The 22,281-nt window shown below is 39.8% G+C and overlaps 1 protein-coding gene across 1 annotated transcript in view; it reads left to right on the top strand.

Moving 5' to 3' along the window:
* The window catches only part of ADCY8 (adenylate cyclase 8), a gene marked incomplete at its 3' end in the record, with an annotated part of 134,064 nt that overhangs the window by 19,498 nt on the left and 92,285 nt on the right, over nt 1-22,281 (top strand). The window contains exon 2 of the mRNA XM_082479842.1: nt 12,150-12,299. Within this exon, the coding sequence (XP_082335968.1) occupies nt 12,150-12,299 (150 nt within the window). The remainder of the gene's footprint in view (nt 1-12,149; nt 12,300-22,281) is intronic.

Genomic DNA, 22,281 nt, shown 5'->3' with positions numbered 1-22,281 from the left:
CTCGATTTCCTGCGGTCTCCTTACGTCGTATCACCACTGGTTGTCATTGTGGTTAAGGATGTCTGAAATTCTGCGTACATTGAAGTCAGACTACAATCCGTCACCTTTACGCTACCCAAGATTTCTCCAAAGTAAGGACAGGCCTCAGATGCTATGATCTGCCATGTTTACAGCCCAATGTTAGCATCAGGGATAGCTGAGAAAGTAGGTGATTGGGTTCTTTTTTTGTCTTTGGTTTTTTTTTCAAATGTTTTGCTAGGAAAGGAGTCTAAAAATATCATTGCTAAGTTCTGTCTTTTCTTGATTTTCAGAGGATGATCATAGTCAACAACAAAAGGAGATACTGAGTGAAAAAATAAACACAGTGAATATCAAATTGCTTTCATTGGGATTTTCAGGTCACTTTTCCAAACATAATTTAAAATGGAAGCTATGGGAAATTTGGAGAGAGGAGATATTTTCCTTATTATTTCTGGGCTAGCAAACCTACAGCCTTACCCAGGGTCTGTAAATCTACTCTAGTCGTCTCACACATCAATCAGCTGTAGATTCAATGGGCAAACTCTCTCTCTAATGGCACCTGTGCAAAATGACAGCCACTTACAGGTGCAACTGTGGGAAAAATTTAGCCTTGCCATTGGCCTTTAGTTAAAAATGCTGATAATACGGTGTAAAGAGCCTTTGTTTCCAGCACTGTTTTGCCTTATTGTTTGGTAAATAGCTTAAAAAACCCAAAAAGAACAGCTGTGGGGGGTGGTTTGTTTGCCAGCAGGTATAACTGATTAACACAAACAGCTGATCAGCAGAGCTTCCCCTCAGAGCAGAAGCAAGCTTTGAAGGACAAGAGTTGTTTGGAAAAGGACACTCATCTATTTTTCATTACCAGTATTTTCAGTGTTATTTCAGTTAAACCAATTTACTTTCTAATAGAAATTACTCTCACTTTCGCCCGGACTGGAGTGGCTTTCATAAGTCTGTCTTTATTTCTTGATAAAGAGTCCAAGAGTAATTTAAGATCATTACATTTTGCTATTACTTTCTTTTTCCATTGCAATGCCAAAGGGGAAAAAAAATTATTTGTAAAATCTTGCTTCTTTCCTCCACCTATGGCCATAGCTTGATAATTCAGAGGAAAACACACACGACCTGGCCAAACATAGCTAGGAAGAAAAATGAAAAGCTTCTTTTGTGCAGGCTGCTATAACAGGGTCACCTGTACACAAATCATGTCGATTGCCAGTTCCATTGGGAAGAGACATGGAGTGCATACTGCAGGTAATTGCTGGGACAGGCACGGATTTGGTCAGATGAGAACAGCAAAGTGTGTCAGAAAAGATGAACTGCTGTCAGCCCTACAAACATAATTATTGCTCTCTCACTTTTGACATCCTACTTTGGATAAGAGGCATTATCCAGAGCAATAAAAACAGCTGTGCAGAACACCACCCCAAACTCATTTAGCAGAAATGCAGACTACCTAATTCTGTTTTCCTTAAAATGTAGTTAAACTCCTTCCAATGCTGCAAAGCAGCTTTGACGAATTCTTTTTTCTACCATTACTTCTAATCAGTTGCATAATCTATTAAGGGAAGTACTAAGAGTTCTTTGGCCTTAGTTATCTTGCATTGTCTTAGGCAGAATTATTGAGATAATTTGAGGAAAATTTCCAAAAGTGACTTTCACTTTTTTTAGACGTCTTAGTTTTATGGTGTTCAGGCTCACCCTAAAACTCAGCGATGTTCTCAGACGTTTCCAGACCGGGTGCCACCTGGAATTTTTTGTCAATGGAAAGTTGTCTATGATGTCTGATGCCTCGTCTCCAGATACTGGTACATCTGAACCGGGAGACAGTTATTTAAAGTTCAGATATCCATGCAAGTAATGCAAGGGGTAAAATCAGCATTTGGTAAGGGTTGGTTCAAAAAAATCCGGGGTTTATTTTTTATTCTTAATATCTAGGATGTTGTGAGTGTGCTTCCTCATTTCAGATTAATTTAGTATAAATCTTTGTTTAGATGCTGCAGCTTTTATTAGGAGTAATTTATTTCTCTAGTGGCTTTAAATGGAATGTGGCTTCTATTGAACATAATTACTTTGGCATTTGTTTTGAACAGTAAATGTGCAGCTTGTAAGGGAGATCAACTTCCGAACCAAAAAAAAAAAAAGGTAGAGAAAATTTTAGTGTCAGACTGAGCTTCATGAGTGTGAACTATGGAAGTGCAGAATGAGAAACGCCACAGTTGCTTTACTCTATCACCTGAGCACTGAGCAGGGCAGTAACATCACTTCAACAGTTTCCGCACCTACCCTGATTGCCATGGGCTGCTCCCAGTGTGTTTCTCTGTTGCACTGAGATTTGTCCTGTTCCTTGTTTTTTGCTGATTTTTGTGAGTTGTTACAGGACCTACTCCTGGTTAGACAGTACAGGTAATTTAAAGTAATTCTGTAGTACGTGTACTGTAGTTTCAAGTTTACATATATTTAGAGAAGAAAACAGAGATTCCTGTCTGAATCTTTTACATTTACTTAAACACACCAAATGAGGTGACATTTTTGGACAATGAAATAATGACATCTGGAAGGTCTGGCTTTAGATTTCTCCTTGTAATTACCCTGCAATGCAGCTGTCTCAGAGTAGAGGCAGAAAGTACCCAACCAGCACACAGAAAACACTGAATAGGGGAGGTTATTCACGTCAAAGAATAAGATTGTCCATTCTAAATAGGAACATTTTGGGTATCCGTAATAGCATCCTGTGTGCAAAATGATGACAAAAGAGTGCTGTGCTCCTCAGTGAACAGGAGACGAGATCACCAGATTTCATTCTGCAGTTCAGGATCAGTTCCCAGATGAGGGTCCGAGAGAGAGTTCAGCAGAGTATCCTGTAGCCATGGAAAACAGTTACTAAAAACTGAAGATCATTTACCCATCTCTGTCCCTTCGCCTGTATGCATGGGCTATGACCCTACCACTGACATTGTCCCAGACGTGTCTAGTCACTTTAACATCTATTAAAAGAAAAGGACCAAAAAAGGTTATCCAAAGTCCTGGAATAGATTTTTTTTTTTAATAAGATTATGCCTGAATCCTAAATTTTAGACAAACTCAAGGGTAGTTAGAGGAGATGGGCTGAAAATTATTTGCCGTTTGGGGGCTGCTTGATGGCGCTAGCAGGGTTGTGTATTTGCTTGACTGCCTCTGTACATCACTCAGGTTGTGTCAGCTCTTATGTGTCTGATATGATATGATATGATTTTCCTGAAAGATCTCTTGTACCACACCATGTTGCAAATGTCTTGCTGTAGTTGATAGCTGACTTACCAAACTGTATGGTTTGAGCTACCTATGAACAACTTAATGAGACATTCAATTTTCTACGTTTCTAATGGATTCAATGAGAGGAAGAGCAAGGAAATAGCTATTTTTCTAACAGCAAATTAAACTCTTGTTCTCAATATTAAAGACATATTTCTGAATTCTGTTTTGAACTAGAACAATTGATTGTATGCAAACATGTCATTGTTCAGAGGGAAAATGGTCTTTGTGTTCTAAATCATTAGCAGTGCAGGAGCAATAAGCATGTTAGGATATTCTGCAATAGGATGGAGAAAACCATGTCTGAGACCAGTTACTCTCATTGAAGGTAATCTAATAATTCCTTGGGGAACCCCCTGTGTTTTGATAGGGCCAACTTGCCTTGCAGGCTACAGATTTCACGCATATGAAAGGCCAGACTGTGTCCTCAAGTACATAGCAAAGTCCTCTAATGCCTGCTCTGGAAACAGTAAGACCAGACTTCTTAAAAGATCTCAAGCTTTCCTAGAGACACAAATAAGGTCTGAGTTTTTGAAGAATCAGCCAATGATCCCATGGGAGCTGTGAACAGCTGAACCACAAAACTCAGTTCTAAACAAAAAATCAGGAGATGGCACCAATACAAATGGCTCCTTTCACATTTAGCAAATCAGGGAGGGGGGTGGGGTGTAAAGCACTGGTCTTAACCCTCATAGTCTGTGCTTGGCTAAATTTGCCATGAATAAACAATATACCTTTCTCCATCCCTGCTTTCTCAGGCATATGGTATACTTGCTTTCAGTAAACTATGTATATGTAGATCAGATGAAAGAGTTAGCACTCACTCCAGCTGTGAGTAGGAGTTAAACAGCTGTTGTACTTATGCATTGGACAATATAGAGCATGAGGGACAGATGAGCTTTTTGGAAAATCATGGCAGCAGTTTGGGCACCTTTGTGGGATAAGTTGGTTTCCAATAAATGTTGATGTGAAGAAACACCCACAATCTAAAACAAACAAAAACCCCTCTATCATGGCCATTGGCATTTAGGATTTAGACCCAGGAGAAGGCAGAAGGAGTGAACCTGGGGAATAAAAAGACACCTTACAAGGTGGTTTAACAATAAGGCAGCAATGATTTCAGTTTAATGAGTTGGCAGCAGTGCCAACTATGAATGTTCACGTGCTTCCTCTCCCTGTGGAGGCTGTGCTGTGAACTCAATCAGACGACTGCTCTAGATAGGAAAATCACTGCCAACGCCAAATGTTTGTTTTTTAAGTTGGCCAAGTTCCCTGATATAGTTCACAGTAGGGTCCCACAAATAATTGATCTGGCACGACGAAGGGGAAGCTGTGCTGAGGGATCAAGGTGGGCAAGAGGCAGTACAGAGATACAGGTACTAGTTTCACTGCCAGGAGCTTTGATTCATAAAATTATGGTCTCTGCTGGAGATAGAGGCTTGCTGCAGCCCAGCAGTGAGAGAGTGGTAGAGTCTGTGCTGCCAGATGTTCCTATTCTATACTAGAGCATTTTGGTTTCAAATCCCACACTTCTCATGCAACCCTCAGTTCATCCCTGGTGATCAGTGCTTGTAACGGCATAGGCTATTTTCCCTCGAAGTAACCTAAGCAAGGGGGTGATGGAGAAGGGACACATGACAAGGGGGTTTCTGAGACATTTTAGTTACAAAAACCGACCTTGTGGTGAGCTGCTATTTTTAGTTAAACAACTAATGATGAATCAAAATGCTTCTCCAAACCTAATTAACCAGTAATAATTACCATAGCAACCAGTTCTTTATGTGGCAGAAGCTGAAAATACTCTTAAAGAAGCACAACAGCTTTACTTTCCCACTTTTCCCAAAACAGACAAGAAGTACTCTAATCCATTGTTGAAGCCAATCCAAAATTAGAAAGCAAAATATGAAAAGAATTAAATAATTTCCCACAGGCTCTCTTCAGGAATTAATGAAATTCCTGCTCTTTAGGACTGATCTGTCTTGAGAATGTCCAACTGGATATTACATTGAAAACCATTTCTTTACTTTTCAGATGTGTTTTGGTGAGATCGGCCCTAGCACTGCTCTGTTTCTATGCAGCAGAACAAAATTACCTGCTGAAGAAGTTAATAATAGGTTTATTTCTGCAGACTACACTAGGGTTTCTTTCTACACTTAGAATCACAGAATCATCTAGGTTGCAAGGGACCTTTAAGATCATCAAGTCCAACCATCAACCTAAAACCGCCAAAACCATGACTAAACCATGTCCCTATGCACCACATCTACCAGTCTTTTAAATACCTCCAGAGATGGTGACTCAACCACTTCCCTGGGCAGCCTGTTCCAATGCTTAATAACCCTTTCTGTTAAGAGATTTTTCTTAATACCCAACCTAAACCTCCCCGGTTGCAACTTGAGACCGTTTCTTCCTGTCCTATTGCTTGGTACATGGGAGAAGAGATCGACCCCCACCTGGCTACAACATCCTTTCAGGTAGTTGTAGAGGGTGATAAAGTCTCCCCTCAGCGTTCATTTCTCCAAAATGAACAATCCCAGTTCCCTCAGCCGCTCCTCATTGAGACGTGTGCTCTAGAACCCTCAACAGCTTTGTTTTCCTTCTCTGGACACACTCCAGATCCTCAATGTCTTTCTTGTAGTGAGGGGCCCAAAACTCAACACAGTACTTGAGGTGGGGCCTTACCAGTGCTAACTACAGCGTGACAGTCACTTCCCCAGTCCTGTTGGCCACACTGTTCCTGATACAGGCCAGGACGCTGTTGGCCTTCTTGGCCACCTGGGCACACTGCCGGCTCACATTCAGCTGGCTGTCAACCAACACCCCCAGGTGCTTCTCTGCCGGGCAGCTCTCCAGCCACTCTTCCCCAATCCTGTAGCGCTGCATGAGGTTGTTGTCACCCAAGGTCAGGACTCGGCACTTGGCTTTGTTGAACCTCATACCACTGGCCCTGGCCCACCGATCCAGCCTGGCCAGATCCCTCTGCAGGTCCATCCTACCCTCAAGCAGGTCGACACGCCTGCCTAACTTCGTGTTGTCTGCAAACTTACTGAGGGTGCATGTGATCCCCTCGTCCAGGTCATTGTAAAGAGGACCAGAGGTAGTAACACACAAGCTCAGTTTTGTCGTGGATTTCAGATTTCTCTCCTCTACATCCACTGTGCTTTCCATGTGAAGGTATACTATCATTGGTTCAACTATTCATGATGGAGTTTGTCTGTGGCAATTACTATCTTTTAGGGCTAGCTATCAATCAACATATTTCCAATCTCTTGGGTCTGGTGAATGCTTATAAGTATTCACTGCTCCTCAGGGTGCTTTGGAAATGCTGAACTCAATCACTACTCATTCCATAAATGTCTATTACTGGCAGGTCTTAGAAAATACTGAATTAGGAGACTTTACAGCTGGCCTTATGGCTTTATATAATTGTCCCTGATAGACAATTGCACCTTTTCAAAAAGGAAACTTGTGGAAAAATTAAAACACACTTCAGTTATGATTTTTGAAGTTTTAGAATTTCTGGCATTTGCAAACCCTTCTCTAACTTACCCCCAGTTGTTCATAAACTTACAGGAATCTGTGTAAACTCCAAATCAAGGCAAACTCAATTAGCTGCTCTTAATAGCAGAAATGCCTACAAATTGCTGCTCTTATGCTTAGCCCAGCTCTGCTCTCACTAACTCACCTGTACCCTTCAGAAAGTCCCTTTTCCTGAACTACATTTGATTCTGTCTTGATAAGCTGTCTGTGGCTGTGGTTCACCTACCACTTCACAACACACTTGTGAGCTACTTCACTGTCTTTTCAATGAATTCTGCTTTTCCTGTTCTGTTACATTAGTATACTGCATATACTTTGACTGATACTTCTTCCTGACCAGCTGTGTCCAGTGCCTTTTAATTGTTTCTTTGTCTGAGATCTGGTGGTTCCCAAATCCACTCAAAATGTTATCTTGGTTTCAGTTGTCTTGGCTAAGCCCTTTTTATACAATGACTGACAGATAAAAATGAAATTATTTGAATCAATGTGTACTGTCAAATTTAAACTTAGCTTTCTTGTCTGACCTGCATCCTCTCCTTTCATTGCCTTTGTTTTTGGCTGGTTTTCATATCGATCTTGCAAAGGGCTTTGAGGTGCCTGTATGAAGGATGCTTCATAAATGCAAATTTATTTGACAAGTGATTTCTCTGTGAACTAAGCTCTTAATCACCTCCTGTGAGAAATATGGAAAGCAGAGTTTTGCAGTAAAAATTTTAACGTCTGCTTCTAACTACCTGCATGATCTTGTCAAGTAACTCACTTTAGCTCTGTTCATCCTATTATGCGATTATGTGCAACTGCAGGTTCAGCAGGGGCAGTGCTGATCCTGTTACACAGATATTCCCAAGCAGCATGGTGATGGGTACCTTCTTTTTGCATTTTATAAATATCTGAGAAGCAGACCTCCCTAGAGCCCTATTTAACATCAAAACATATCACTCATGCCTTTTTAAGATCACTTGCTGTCTCTGCTACAGTTGCTTATTCGAGTGCTGTGCAAGGTACAAATAGACCAAAGAGCTTATAAAGGTTGTGAAAAGATTTTCTTTTTTTTCATGTTATACCTCAGCTTTCCTACTGTGTGAGCATTGATTATCTTCAGGTCAGTCAAAAAGGTATGAAACTGTGTATGTTTTATAAAGTCAGAGTCTGCCCTGGCTTGTGGCCCTGATAGGCAGTAGAAAATCCTGCAAGACTTCTGGAATTGGCCACAGCAACCTGTAGGAAAAAGGAATGGCAATGGGAGACTCAAGTCTTATATGTATTTTTATTCTTCTATTAACCAGAGCCACAGATCAGTATCCTTGCAAGGCATAGTGCTTTACTCTTTAGATTGCTTCCAATCAGACCTCTACGTGTAAGAGAAGCAGATTCTGCCTCTGAGTAAGCTGTTGTTTTACCTGTAACATGTTTTTCATAATTCCCTTTGTCTAAATCAAATTATGTGCTCATGAAATCTAATTGAAGGGCAAATTCTACTGCATTTGCTCTGAGGAGATCTTCTGAAGTGAGTGGCACTAGTCCTGAGTATTAGCAGAGGCGGGTGACTGCACTGGGCTGACGAGGAACTTGCAATTGAATTTGCAAGCAAAGGAGAGCACCCTGCCACTGACTTCATTGTCAAAATGCACTTTTCAAATGTTGTGAAAGGCTTTTCTCTTTTTTTGCCCTATACCCTAGCTTTCCTGGTGTGTGAGCATCTATTATCTTCAAGTCAGTCAAAAAGGTATGAAGTGTTGGCTCCTCCAGCCACCCACAGCTGAACAACGTAATTCTGAACTCTTCTTATCTCACGTCAGCTCATCATACGCCTCTTAGTAGCCTGCACCAGAAAGGAGTTATCACATGGGCTGAATTACTGTATTCTCTGTTTTATCTTGGAGCAAAGGCAGAAAGTGTCTGGGGGCAGCTGGCTGCTCTGAGACACCCTGTCTCCAGTAAAACAGGGTAAGGTAGATAACAGGGAAAAAGCAGTAAGCACAGAGGTGGAATAGTGACAAATGCAGGGAGACTAAATAGTCTCAAATTCCTCCCTTTCAAAAAGTAAAAGGCTGAGAGGGATAATGCTATAAGTAAAATCAGGAATGGTGAGAGGGAGATGAATTTTGAATGATTATTCACTGTTTCTCATAAGCATGATGCGGCAGTCAAAGAAATGATAAGGCTGTGAATTAAATCAAACAAAAGGAAACACTTTTATCACAAAGTGCCTAATTAAACTGTAGAAACCTTTGTCATTGAATGCCATAGGGGTCAAAGGTGCAATTAACATCGGAAAGGCAGCAGAAAAAGTTATGCAGACGGTTAGAGTATGCCACCTCCAGCTCAGAAGGGCTGTAAACCACAGGATTCTGGAAGCCAGAAAGATGCAAGGATCATGCTAATCATGCTCGATTTCTCAAAAGCTTTGACTAGACATCTATTACTGGCAAAGGCTGAACAAAACGACAACAGCTCGATGTCCAAGTGGAGAGCAGTGATGAGTGGCGTTCCTCAGGGGTCAGTACTGGGACCTGTACTGTTCAACATCTTTGTCGGTGACATGGAGAGTGGGATCGAGTGCACCCTCAGCAAGTTTGCCAATGATACCAAGCTGTTTGGTGAGGTAGACATGCTGGAGGGGAGGGATGGTATCCAGAGGGACCTGGACAGGCTGGAGCGGTGGGACCAAGCCAACTTCATGCAGTTCAACAAGACCAAGTGCAAGGTCCTACACCTGGGTCAGGGCAATCCCAAGCACAAATACAGGTTCGGCAGGGAATGGCTGGAGAGCAGCCCTGAGGAGAAGGACCTGGGGTGCTGATTGATGAGAAGCTCAACATGTGCCAGCAGTGTGCGATCGCAGCCCGGAAGGCCAACCGTATCCTGGGCTGCATCAAAAGAAGTGTGGCCAGCAGGTCAAAGGAGGTGATTCTGCCCCTCTGCTCCACTCTCATGAGACCCCACCTGGAGTACTGCATCCAGCTCTGGAGTCCCCAACAGAAGAAGGACATAGACCTGCTGGAGAGTGTCCAGAGGAGAGCGATGAGGATGATCCGAGGGCTGGAGCACCTCTCCTCTGAGGAGAGGCTGAAAGAGTTGGGGCTGTTCAGCCTGGACAAGAGAAGGCTCTGGGGAGATCTTATTGCGGCCTTCCAGTACCTAAAGGGGGCCTACAGGAGAGCTGGGGAAGGACTTTTTACTAGGGCATGTAGTGATAGGACAAGGAAGAGGAACTGGAAGAGGGCATGTTCAGATTGAACATTTGGAAGTTTTTCAGTTTGAGGGTGGTAAGGCACTGGAAGAGGTTTCCCAGAGAGGTTGTGGATGCCCCATCCCTGGAGGTGTTCAAGGCCAGGCTGGATGGGGCCTTGGGCAACCTGGTGTAGTGGGAGTTGTCCCTGCCTATGGCAGGGGGGTTGGAACTCGATGATCTTCAAGGTCCTTTCCAACCTAAACCATTCAATGTTTCTATGAAAACTTCAGTTGCAGCCAGGATATGCATTCTTATATAATCATGGCATATAAAGCGTAAATGAATTGCTTCTACTATCATAAAACAATGCTCTGGAGGTTCTGCCAGATGCATTTGGTTTGATATCAAATCTCACTTTCAAGCCCACGTGAATGCGAGGAGTGAGACCTGCAGGTCTGGGACAGAGCATCACAATGAGATTAGGAAGTGTTGCTAAATGTTTTCTCTCTTCTATTAAGACAAGCAACAGTTTGATTTTAGGGAGACTGAATGACAGATAATACTACAAAAATGCAACCTCTAGCTCACAATGTTCCGCAATCACAGATTGCTGGAATGTTCAAGACTGTGTTGACAAAACGGTACTGGATGCTTGCTTTATTCTCCTACACGTATCTACTGTTTTATCCTTGCAGTCCTACCTGGGCACTCTCTGTTGTCCGCGGAGACAGGATCCAGACTGAAGAACACTTAATCTTTTCTGGCATGTCTGTTCTGATGTTGTTATGATCCTGTAGTTATCACCCATAGCATTATGGCCCATAGCTGTCACAGCCTGGGGGGCTCTGCTACACAGGTGATGTGGTCACAGGGTAATGTAGCCCCCACCAGCTCCATCGCTGGTCTGCTACTGGGAGGGAGATGTGATCCTGCAAGGCAGGGTGCACCCAGCAGGACCTCGTCAGCACAGAGGCTGTGATGGAACTTGGCAGGAAGATGGGGAGCAGCAGTTTGCAGCCTTTCAGCTGGTTCGGTGTGCCCTGATGGCTTCTCTAGCTAAGGTAGCAACCAGAGCAGTTTCACCCTACATGCTGCATTTGAGGAATATTAATAACCTCTGGACTTATTTTTCACTCTTGACCCTCTCACAAGTTAAAGAGAGGCAGGATGAAATGGAAACCGAGAGGAGTTCACAGGAAATTGCAACCTATACCAGGGATGAGGTGTTGGATAAAGCTGCTGAAACTGCAGGTCTGTGTTCTGTCTCTAATGTGTGCAAATATTTTAAGTTTCTTACTCAGTGTCCCAAACAATCCTCACTTCAGCGGTGTTGATGTGCCCTGCCTTACAAACATACAGAGCACAAAGCGGTATCAATGAAAGACAAGTGAGCCGCTGAAATTCACACTGTCCAAGGATCCCCTCCCATTTGGCTCTATTGAGTTCATATTGCAAAGGAAGAAGCTGTGCCGCGCCTTCCACAAGGAAAAGGAGCGCAGCTCTTACGTCGGCATCGGTGAAGAAAAGGTCTGTGTGCACAGGCACAGGCTATGCAAGCATTTGGTTATCCTTGTGGCTTCCCCTGTTGAGTGGTTCAGGATTCTGGTTGCGCAAGCTTGTGCTTTGGCATCAGCTGAAAATGAATTTATTTAATTTGGTCAGTAATAACAGAATAACTATTATCACTGATATTAATCCTTAGCTAACTGACACTCTTTGTTTTCCTTAGTATGGCTTTGTTCTCAAACTAAGCCATGGAACAAATCACAAAGTTGCTTGTACAGAAGAGGCAGTGCAAAAACAAATTGTTAATTATGTTTGTAATCATTCCTGACTAAAGCCCTGTGAGTCAGTTCTTGGAAACATCGTTTGTGGTTCAACTAGAGTTTAATGCCCCCAAATACTGCATATTTCTTCCTCAAGGCAGAGAGGATTTTACACGTTTGATGCCTCTAATTAAGATCCAAGAGATTCTTTTATGCAAACTTTCCTAACGGTTTAGTTTTACAGCCTACATGACTACAGAGCAGTCATTCTCTCTCTCTCTCTCTCTTCCTCTTTTTAAACAGATATTTTTGCTTCTCTTGTCTGATCAAATCCTGTTTGTTGTTCGTTGCAGATAGCGGCTCAGGCAGTGTTATTTATGTGTATGAACACCGCAGGAATCTTCATTAGCTACCTATCAGACAGAGCACAACGTCAAGCCTTCCTGGAGACGAGAAGATGTGTAGAAGCCAGACTGAGACTAGAGACGGAAAATCAGCGACAGGTATTGGAGAAACAATCCTATTTTTGTATTAACTGGAATTGATAATTGGACAAGACCAGGCTTTTGTAGCCTTGTTGACTCCAATGTGGTGCCACCTGTTCTGCGCAGGTTAAGTGAGTTTCATGCTGTTATTTTGCTGGTGCGTATCGATCTGATATGACAGCTTAAAGATTTTTGCTGGGAAAGAGGATGAATAGAGAATGGCTATTCATTGTCCTCTCCCATACAAGAAGAAGAGGCCGTCAAGTGAAACAGCAATTGGCAGGTGTTTAAAAATGGTTCTTTACACTAGAGGGGTTAAGCTGGGGAACTTCATGTTTCAGTCTTGTGGATACTAAAACTTGTATTAGTCAAGTGAAATCTAAGCAAGACCATGGAAGTGAACTCTATCTAGGCAGAGAAAATGCTAAAACGTCACCTCTGGCTCACAGATGAATTTTTGGAACTGGGAGACCACTGCAGGGAAGTATCACTACATGCTTCTGTGTTCTTAAACTCTTCCCTAAGAATCTCCTTTTGGCCACTGTGTGCAATAGCATACTGAGTTAGGCGAACTTTGGATCTGAGCAGGTATGGCTGTTCTTAGATACATCATCTTTTCCAATGCAGTAAGAGGCATTGAATAAAAAGAACATTGCTGCTTATTATTTTGTACTAAGGGAGCAGAAATGAGATGTGGCATGGTATACATATTTTGTATTCCCACTGAAATATCAGAAGGTCCACCTGCTGTTTAAAATCTTGCATTAAGATCAAAATACAACCTGTGTATACATATGTATATATGTTACACTGCTATTTCATTCTCAAATGAACCTGGCTTTTGGGTTTTTTTTGTGAGTTTGCGGTTGGGGTTTTTTTGTATTTCTCTTCTTGTCTAATCTTTTACAAACTAATATTTTGTAAGCTTTACTGGGAACATTTTTTTTTTTAGAGCTCATTGTAAAAATCTTTATAAAACATCAGCAAAAGATTCCCCTGTTCCAGATGATTCTCAGGATTTTCCACTAGAATTTATTTATTTTCTCATGAAAAATGAAATTTTTACAAAGCCAACTTTTTTTTTTTTGAGAAATTCAATTTTGCTGAAAATTTATTTCCTATTAGGAAAATGAAGACAGACTGTTTCCATTTGTGTAGGTTTAAAAAAAAAAAAAAAAAAAAAAACAAAAAACAAACCAGATTTTTTTTGGTGAAGGGTGAAGTAGGGGTTGGATCTGAAATATTTGTTTTTAATCAGTCAATGTTGAACTGTGCATTTTGTCTTGGCCCAGTGCCTTGCAGGGTTTCACGGCTGTGCTGTCCCCTGAAGGCAGAACTTCCCGGAGACTTACCTCACTGCAGTTGACACTCACCTATAACCAAACAAAGTAGTGTGTCATAGGCATCATATGACTGGAAATGCATAAGGGAAAAAGTATTCGGGCCAAGGAAAATGCCCACAAGAGAAACAGACAGACATCAGGATACCAAATGAAAGAGCTCTTCTAAAACTCAATGTAATGATGAACTAACCCAAAATTTATGAAAAAACATTTGGAAATATTTCCAATAATTTTGTTGGAATTTTAAAACTTTGTTATTATGCACACCTATAAATATATATATAAAAAATACATTTAATATACTTTTCAGCTTTTCATTTGTATTTGGGACGACAACAATGATAAAATATTCCAATACTGGAAAGTCTTGAGGAATGGAGAACCTGTTTCCCGCAGTCTTCCGTTCTTTCCCTTTGCTTCTGAAGTAGTGGCTCATTTAAGCAGTTTCTAAACATATCTTCTTTAAGAAGACTGGCAATGTCACATTTTAGGTGACAGCTTTTCCTGAGCAGCTTGTTCATGCTCACTTGATCAGTATCCGCAGGCAATAACTCAGTGACTGCAAGACTGCTAGCATTTTTCTATCTTGAAGACATATATTTCACGATACAGGGGATCTGTAGCTCACATGAATGCAAAAATCATATTTCCTGTTAATGCATATCGCATTTTAAAAAGTAAGGATTAAATCCTGATGAATTTTAATAAATTCATTCTATGTCTTTCCAGGAAAAGCTCTGATAATGAAGGGGGGAAAAAGTGTATGAAGGCCAATAACTTTGATGTGGCTTCTGAAAATTTCTAAAAATATGGCTGAGAAGCTAAAACTGTGCAGAGAAAGTAGATGAATAATTATTTTTGTAATTCTTCCAGGTAATAATTCCAGGAACTCCAAATTCTGTTCCATTTTGATTTATTTCTCCTCCAATTCTCATAAACTGTCTAAACTTAAGGTTTCTTACAGCAGGATCAATCTTTTTGTGGCTTTCAGTGGTGGTACTGCTACTTTTTATAGAAACAGATGACATATTTAAAATATCTCAAGGTTTGTTTACACCACACACAGCTCCCACTTCTTAAACTGAAAATAATAGATAATTACAATGGGTAATTGTATTGACATGTCATACGTATGACACTTCATATGAAGTATGACATCTTGCCAGATAGGACCCATAGGGTCTGGGTTTGTCCTTACTTTATTTAAACCAGAAGACCAGTCAAATTAAAGTAAGGAAAAACAACATGAGTTAAAAAATGCAAGGAATGGTATGCTTTTCCATAAGTAATTGCAAAATAAGACTTTATTTTTTTATAATTATGAAGGTTATATAAATGCTTCTAATATTCCTTACTGTGCATTGTTAAAATTAAGAAATCAAGTTTCTGCACTCTCAAAATGACCCTTCCACTTTCTCAATATCGCTTAGATCTGTCATCTCTAATCATTCATCACTCTAATAACTATAAATGCTATTGCTATCATTATTCAGTATTGTGTAATGCCTAACAGAGCCAGTCATGGAAAGTCACCCAATTGTGAGTCAAACATTTTATAATCTATGTTTTAGAGACAAGCGAGAGGTACCATCGGACATGTGAAGCTGTACAAGAAAACAATAATACTAATAAATAAGGATCTTTTGGGGTTTCGGAGATTTTTAAGAATCCCCTAATGAGTGTTTGCAGATTTTCTGGAATACAAATACAAAGTTTCTGTTGACTTCTGTTTTATGGTGGAAAGCAAGAGATGGTTCTGTATTTCCTGATAAATTTCATATAGACGTGCTGATTTTTTTTTTCAAGTGAAAGCAGTTTCATTCATTTGTTTCCCATCATACCTTTTTGTAGAGTGTGATGAAAATAGAAGGTGAAACCACCAAAATACCTCCCGGGGCGGGGTGGTGGGGGGTGGTGGTGTGTGTGTGTCTTTTGTTGTTGTGCTATTCTGAGCTGAAATTTGGACAGTTAGATGTGATAGTTTGTTTTCCAGATGTTATTTTCCAGCAGTCTGTGATCTCTTCCTTTTGTGGGTTTTTCAGGGTTTAAGGACTCCTTGCTATATTTCAGCATTGCTGTGGGATTTTCCAGTTTGACAGTCAAAGCCATTTTGCTTTGTCAAAATATCTGTGTGCCATGATCTGGTCTCAAGTGAATAGCTGTAAATCTGTATTCACTCCATTGGTTCATTGTCCACAGAAAATATCCTCAGATGCAAGTTCAGCTTTTACTCTAATTGTAATTCATTCTCTTACTGCACAGGAAGGAAGAGGGTGAAATGCAGATCTCTATGATGGAAAAGACTTTAATGAGCCTGGCCAAAGTTTTTCAAAGTTTTTGAATGACTTAATTTCCAGTTTCCATGTTTCCAAAGCTACACAATTAAGCTCCTACATATTTTTTCAGCCTTCTTCCCACATCACCATTTACTCTTAACAAGACTTTTGAGTAAAATTTTCAGAAGTATTTCAGAAAGTTAGGAGTTTTAGTCCTATTTTCAAAAATGACTAATTCATCAAAGGTCTGATTTTTTTTTTATTATTTTTTTAATTTTTAAGCACCTGAGGTTGTTAACAAGTACATATTAGCATTTTCAATTACAATGAATTTTCTAACTCTAATCACTCTATTAATAAAGTGAACAGCATAAAGGAGAATTGCTCCAGCAGTCATTGTTAATGATGTTCATGCACTTAACTGTACGGTATTATCTGTGTGACATCATTTGGAAATCCCAGCACTCTGTGAAACTGAGGGAACATCTGTGTCTACTTCTTTCCCAAATTTCATTACAAAATTAGAATTTTGGTGAATATCTAAAACATCGCAGAGGTTGGCTCCACTGCTGATGAGTACCAGAAAAACTGTATCATAGAAGACAGAAATATCAGAGAAGCAAGCTAGAAAAGGTAGGACAGCAAAATAATGTGTTGTAAAAAAAGTCTCTGTTTACCAGTATATGATCAAATCATTAATATTAATATTTTCTAAAGAAACATTGTAAGCTGCTTGTGCTTAATATATGCAGTTATATCAACCAACCAAAAATGGCAGCCATAAAATGTCCTCCAGTTTTGTTTTCAACACTTTGTAATTATGAATAGACAATAAACATGAGGTTCTCAGTTTTCTTAAGTCCATTTCGTTCCAAGAATATCATTGCTTTCCACTACCTGTCTGAAATTTTGGGTCAATATTGTGATTAATATCCATGTTTTTCAAAAAGATTGACACCCAGTGTTGTACTTTGTTCATAACCACTTAAAAAAACACTGTCTTCCTTTTTAACTTGATTTTATTGTAAGGACACAGCAGGTAATTCTGCTTTCATCATATTTGGGCAATGAAAATAGAAAGTATAACTTACTTTCTAAATCAGGTACTGCAAAACTTTCAAAAACAATGAATATGTTATTCCTCTCATTGTGAAAATGCTGTGGAATTGCCCTCAATGAAGAGCAGAAACCTGCATTAAATTTCATTTTCATTTCTATTTCTCATCATACAAAATCCCTAAGTTTTAAATGAATGACATATTAAATCCAGACACATATTAAAATGACAACTTTATGAAGAACTGAATTTATAATATATCTCTGGTGTCCTCACCTGCTCTTTCTCCAGCAATTTATCTTTACTTGAAATTTGTCTAACATTTTAAACTCTCAAATATTACTATTTAATTATAGTCTCTCAGACAACTGTCAGTCTGCCTTTTCCTCCACCACACATAAATATGACAAGTTATAGATATCTGAAAACAATTATTGTGCAAGGAGGTTGTTATTTGACTTACAACGTTTTTTTATGGCTGAAGCTGGAAATGGAGGTTTAAAATGACTGGGAAAGGAACAGCACAGAAGTTAAGTAGCTAAATAGCTGTAAAAATCAGTCCAGCACTTACCTCTTATCTTGTAATAAGATCACAACCTTACAGGACTGCTATTCAGAGAAAAGTCATTTCATTCATAATTAAGAGACTTATCCTATGTGATGGCCGCTTCTACTCTCCATCCAAGACCTCTCTAGACCAATGAGACTGATGAAGCCCCAATAAAGCAATAGGGAAACGTGGGTGGGAGGCTGCTTTCAAGCTAAGCAAAGTTGTTAGACTGTATCCTACTAACATTAATAACCTGTGGATTGCACTAGTGTTCAAAAAATAACATAAATTCTCTCTGAAACATCTTATTTGCATTGCTTCTGGTAGGTTTAGAGTACCTGATGGTATCTTATCAAAAAGGGATCTTCTCTGCGGTTGTTTGAGATGACAGGTGAAATCAGTCCAGATCTATGTGATGCTTATATTCGTCCTCTGGTGAGGCGTTTGTTCTTGTTCTCACTGTAGCGGGTTCTGCATCATTCATGAAAAGAAAACTCCCTACCTGGTGCGCAGAGCTCACATCAAAGCTACACTAAGACTCAAACCAGGAAGAAATCCTCCAGGTTTTAAGCCCTGAGAAGCCAAATAGGGAAAATTATTCTACTTTAGCCCTGCATTTGTGCAGTTTCAGTGGAGTTAGCTAGTGCCAGAAGGTACTAAAGCAACAATGCATTAGTATCTTCAGCTGTATTTCTTAGATTCCCCCTCCAACAGAGTCTTTAGCAAGGAGACCCCTTTCTCTGCAGGCATCATCTCAAATTCCACCAAGAAAAGGTCCTTTTGTATGGAAATAAACCTCCTTCTCAGTGTCTTCCCTAAGCCTTATGAATATTTTCTTGGGTGTCTAGCACACTGGCAGAGGAGACGGTTAGAAGAAGGAACAATTAAGACAGAGTGTTGGTAGGGAACAACTAGTTTCTGCCTCTTGCCTTGCAAGGAGTACTCAGGCAAGAAGGTCCCAGCTGGCATCATACCTGATCCACTCAGCTTCTGGGGATGCTTCCAGTCAAGGTGGGGTGAAGACAGGCATCTGCAGGCATAATTAAGGGTTTAGTCAGATTACTGGGGAACAAGAAGAAAAGACATTTCTTCATTAAACAGTCTAATGAGAAGAGTCCTCTATGAGAACACCATAGTAGACATTTCCTCCCTGCAAGTTCTGCCACTGGCTTACTGGACACCTACCTTCCTGCTAATCTCTTTCTCATAGCAGATTCCACAAATTCAATTAAAGCTTATTTTGAAAGTTAAAACAGTTTGGATATTATTTCATTCGATTTGCAGAAAGGATTTGAGCTCAACGATCCTAAAGAATCATTAGTCTAGGGGAGAAGACGGTTGTTTTATTTCCTGGGTATGAACACACATTCTGTTTTTCCAGTATGGATATGAGGGCTGTAGAAGAAGACACCCCTTAGTCTTCAGAGCAGTTTGCTGTTGGCGTATTTAGTCTCTCCTGCCTGTTATCCATGGCAAAACTATAATCCTATCTTAATCTCTTTTTCCATCAGAAAACTGTTCTGTTTGACTATTTGTTTCCCTTCTACCTCTACTTTCAGAGGATTTTTTTCACACTTTCCTCTGCAACAATCTGTTTCCCACAGCTTTAAGATGCTCTCTGCAGATTGATGAACGCTGTTGTTTGTTGTTTTTTTTTTTTTTTTAAAAGAAGCTTACATGTTGTGTAGGTTTTATCAAGCTCTTAGCAGATCTAGATTTTAATCAACAATCAGTACTGCAACATGCAGTACTTTGCAACCTCTAAAGTAAGAGCAGATTGGACTGGGATTGGAAAGGACATTTTAAGAGGGTTAAACACTATAAAGTCATCTTTTTTTATATTGGTGCTAAGAATATGAATATGCCTCTAAATTGGTATGAGGATAAAGTTCAGATTTTGTTTAAAAAATGAGTAATCTGAATTTTAGAGTTCACATTACCTTCTTTTTTCAGTAGTTTCAAATGCTTCATAAATAAAAATGATCACAATAATTGAGGCTTTATTTTTAAAGGGCAAACAATAACCTCACAATTAAAAATTCTGTGTAAAACTGTGGTTAAATATTGTATTTTAGTCAGCTTTTTTTCTTTATAGTAAACAATCTGTTGAATGTGAGATACTCAGAAATGTTTCACAGCTATTCAGACTGTCTTTCATCTTGGTGCCTTTCTCTAAAGAACCACAATCCCAATAGAAATTTGTTCTCAGTGTTGCTTCTTTGGTACTTAGAAGATCAAACTCAAAGTATAACATACTGGTTAATCCAACAAGCAAAGGAATATGCAAACTGTATATTGTTCCTCACTATCCATATCCATATTGAGATTCAGTAGGTGACCTGTTTCCTGTCCGTTGACAGACTTTCCTCTTGATTGGGGTAGGGGGAAGCAATATTTACATGCACTTATGCTTTTGTAGGTGCTAGGGAGCACATCACAGGACCAGCACATACATTTTATATGTCTTCTTGTCTCAAAACACCCCATCTGGTCAACCCACTTGCAGTAGAAAACACAACATTTTACATGTCAGGTTTTAGGTGTTGTTCCTTCACATTTCCTGATGAAGTTTGTTTCTTATCATCAGAGCATAACCCCCACATTTTGCTTTGAAGTAGAAATCTAAGGTAAAATCAAGATAAAAATTGTCCTCTGCCTTCTCTCCCATTCCTTGCAAATCTGGAGTAGCCGCGTGGATTCAAACAGAATAATGAGATTTGCAGCCAATGCTAGAGATATGGGAATCAGACCCTGAACTACAATTTATACAGGGGAAAAACAATCCCAAAGAGTGTCGGGGCTTCAGGCATGGCAGCTTTCCCTAGAAGAAACTGGTGAGAAGGAACCCTCTACTTCCCATCCCTAGTAGATGGCTTTTGGATTCCCTAGTGATAAAACTACTTTCTTAAAATCTGTGGGTTTTTTTTTCGTCTCTAAACTGGGCTGTTCAAATGCCGTGCTGGTCGACAGTGAATGGGACTGATAGCTCGTTGATCAGGTTTTGGTGGCCTGTGCCTCCCGTGTTCTCACCTCCTTGCTAAAGAGAGAGGTGTCTAATAAAAAAAAAAAAAAGCCATTATCACAGCTGCCCCTGACTAGCGACCCTTGCTGATTGTCTCAGGGAAGTGGACAAAGGAGAAATGAGTACGAGGAAGGAAATAGTGTCAGCCCCCTATGGCGATGAGACACTTCTACTAGCTTGTCTGCAGTACAGTCATCTCTGCTTAAATAAAGAACTCCAGGCTCCAAATTCATCAGGCTAGTACCTTTCCTGAGCTCTGAATATACTTACTCATTTTAAGGTCATTTTTTATTGCTTGTTCAGGATCAGAACTTTTAGGGTACCAAGGAAAATTTATACTAACTTTCCTTAGTACCCTGAAATGAATGTAGGACTCCAAAAATATCCTTACAAGCTTCACAATTAATACAGAGACTCTGTGGTCCAGATAATGGTTTTAGATTATCTGACCAAAAGTAGTACCAATTTTGAGCTAGCCAGAGTCAAGTCACTGATGCCATTGCTGAGATAATTTAAGGTGAAGTAAAATTTTTGGATTAACATTTATGAAAAGGCTGTAGGTCTTTCACACCATCAGTATTTAAGTACCCCCCTACAAGCTTATTAAAAGTGATTTGATTTTCAGAAAGTGACCGCTACTCCCACCTATAGAAACTTCCCAGAGGAAGTTTTATCCAGCTTGTGCTGTTTAGTATTGGAGTCTGGTAAGTCTCTGACAAGGTGTATTCCTTCTTTTGACCTCCTAGCTCTTTTACATCTTGTTCTGCAGTGATTTAGTCATATAAAGCTGAAAAATAAATGGGATGTGAACTTGCTTTCTGCCATTTTCCATGTCATTAGCTGCAATTACCAGTACTGTCGAGAAATGTGTATTTTGCTGAAGTTGCCTAGTAGTTTCTGAAACAGCAAAAAAGTAACAAAATGGGAAAAGAAACATTGAAATTAATAGGAAGTAGAAACAGTGCGGAACAATTACATGAAGATTCAACAGCAGACGAGACAAGACAGGCCTAGAGAAGTAGAAGTACCAGGGCATAGCACTACAGACATTAAAGTTAGATGAGGCCATTCTGATATTTTAGAAAAAAACTGAATTGTAGGAGCTATTTTGCTCTCGTTTTCTATTCCTGTATAATATGGAATGGCTTAAGGTTATGCCATTATGTAATCAGTATCCAGTAGATGTGGCTATCTTTCTCCTGTTCTTGAGGTATGGCTCCATCCTTCTTGTCCAAACTAACTGGAATTTATGAAAGCCAATAAACTAGAAGACAGTATAATGCTTTTTGTTGAGATATATGTTTTATTTCTATATAAATGTTTTTTTTTTTTCCGGATATTTTTCTTCTTTACAATCATTAAATACAGAATGAATAAATAAATAATAAAAAAAAGATCATAATGAGATTTGGAAGAAACAAAATTACAAAACTATAGAATTTGCCTTTCCATGTATTAGATATGTCTAACGGATGACTGTGGGTCTGGACAATATTACTTGTAAGCACAAATGTTCGTGTCAATAAGGCAGAGTGGTAATACAAACTGTTTTGTAACTCCCACTTTTCACCGCATGTCTTTGTTACATGGTTGGGTTTCACAATGCAATGTAATTCTAACGCACTTTTCATTGAGGAGGTAAACAATCATGTGTTAGGATCCAGAGGATCGGGGGTTATTAACCATTGCTCGTACTCGATACTAACACTGGCACTGAATTTGAGACCTGTAGTTCCTATGGGCTAAGCTAAA

The sequence above is a fragment of the Vanellus vanellus genome (assembly GCF_965231255.1).
Source record: "Vanellus vanellus genome assembly, chromosome: 2".
Lineage (NCBI taxonomy): Eukaryota > Metazoa > Chordata > Aves > Charadriiformes > Charadriidae > Vanellus > Vanellus vanellus.
This window is presented reverse-complemented; position numbering and strand designations above follow the sequence as displayed.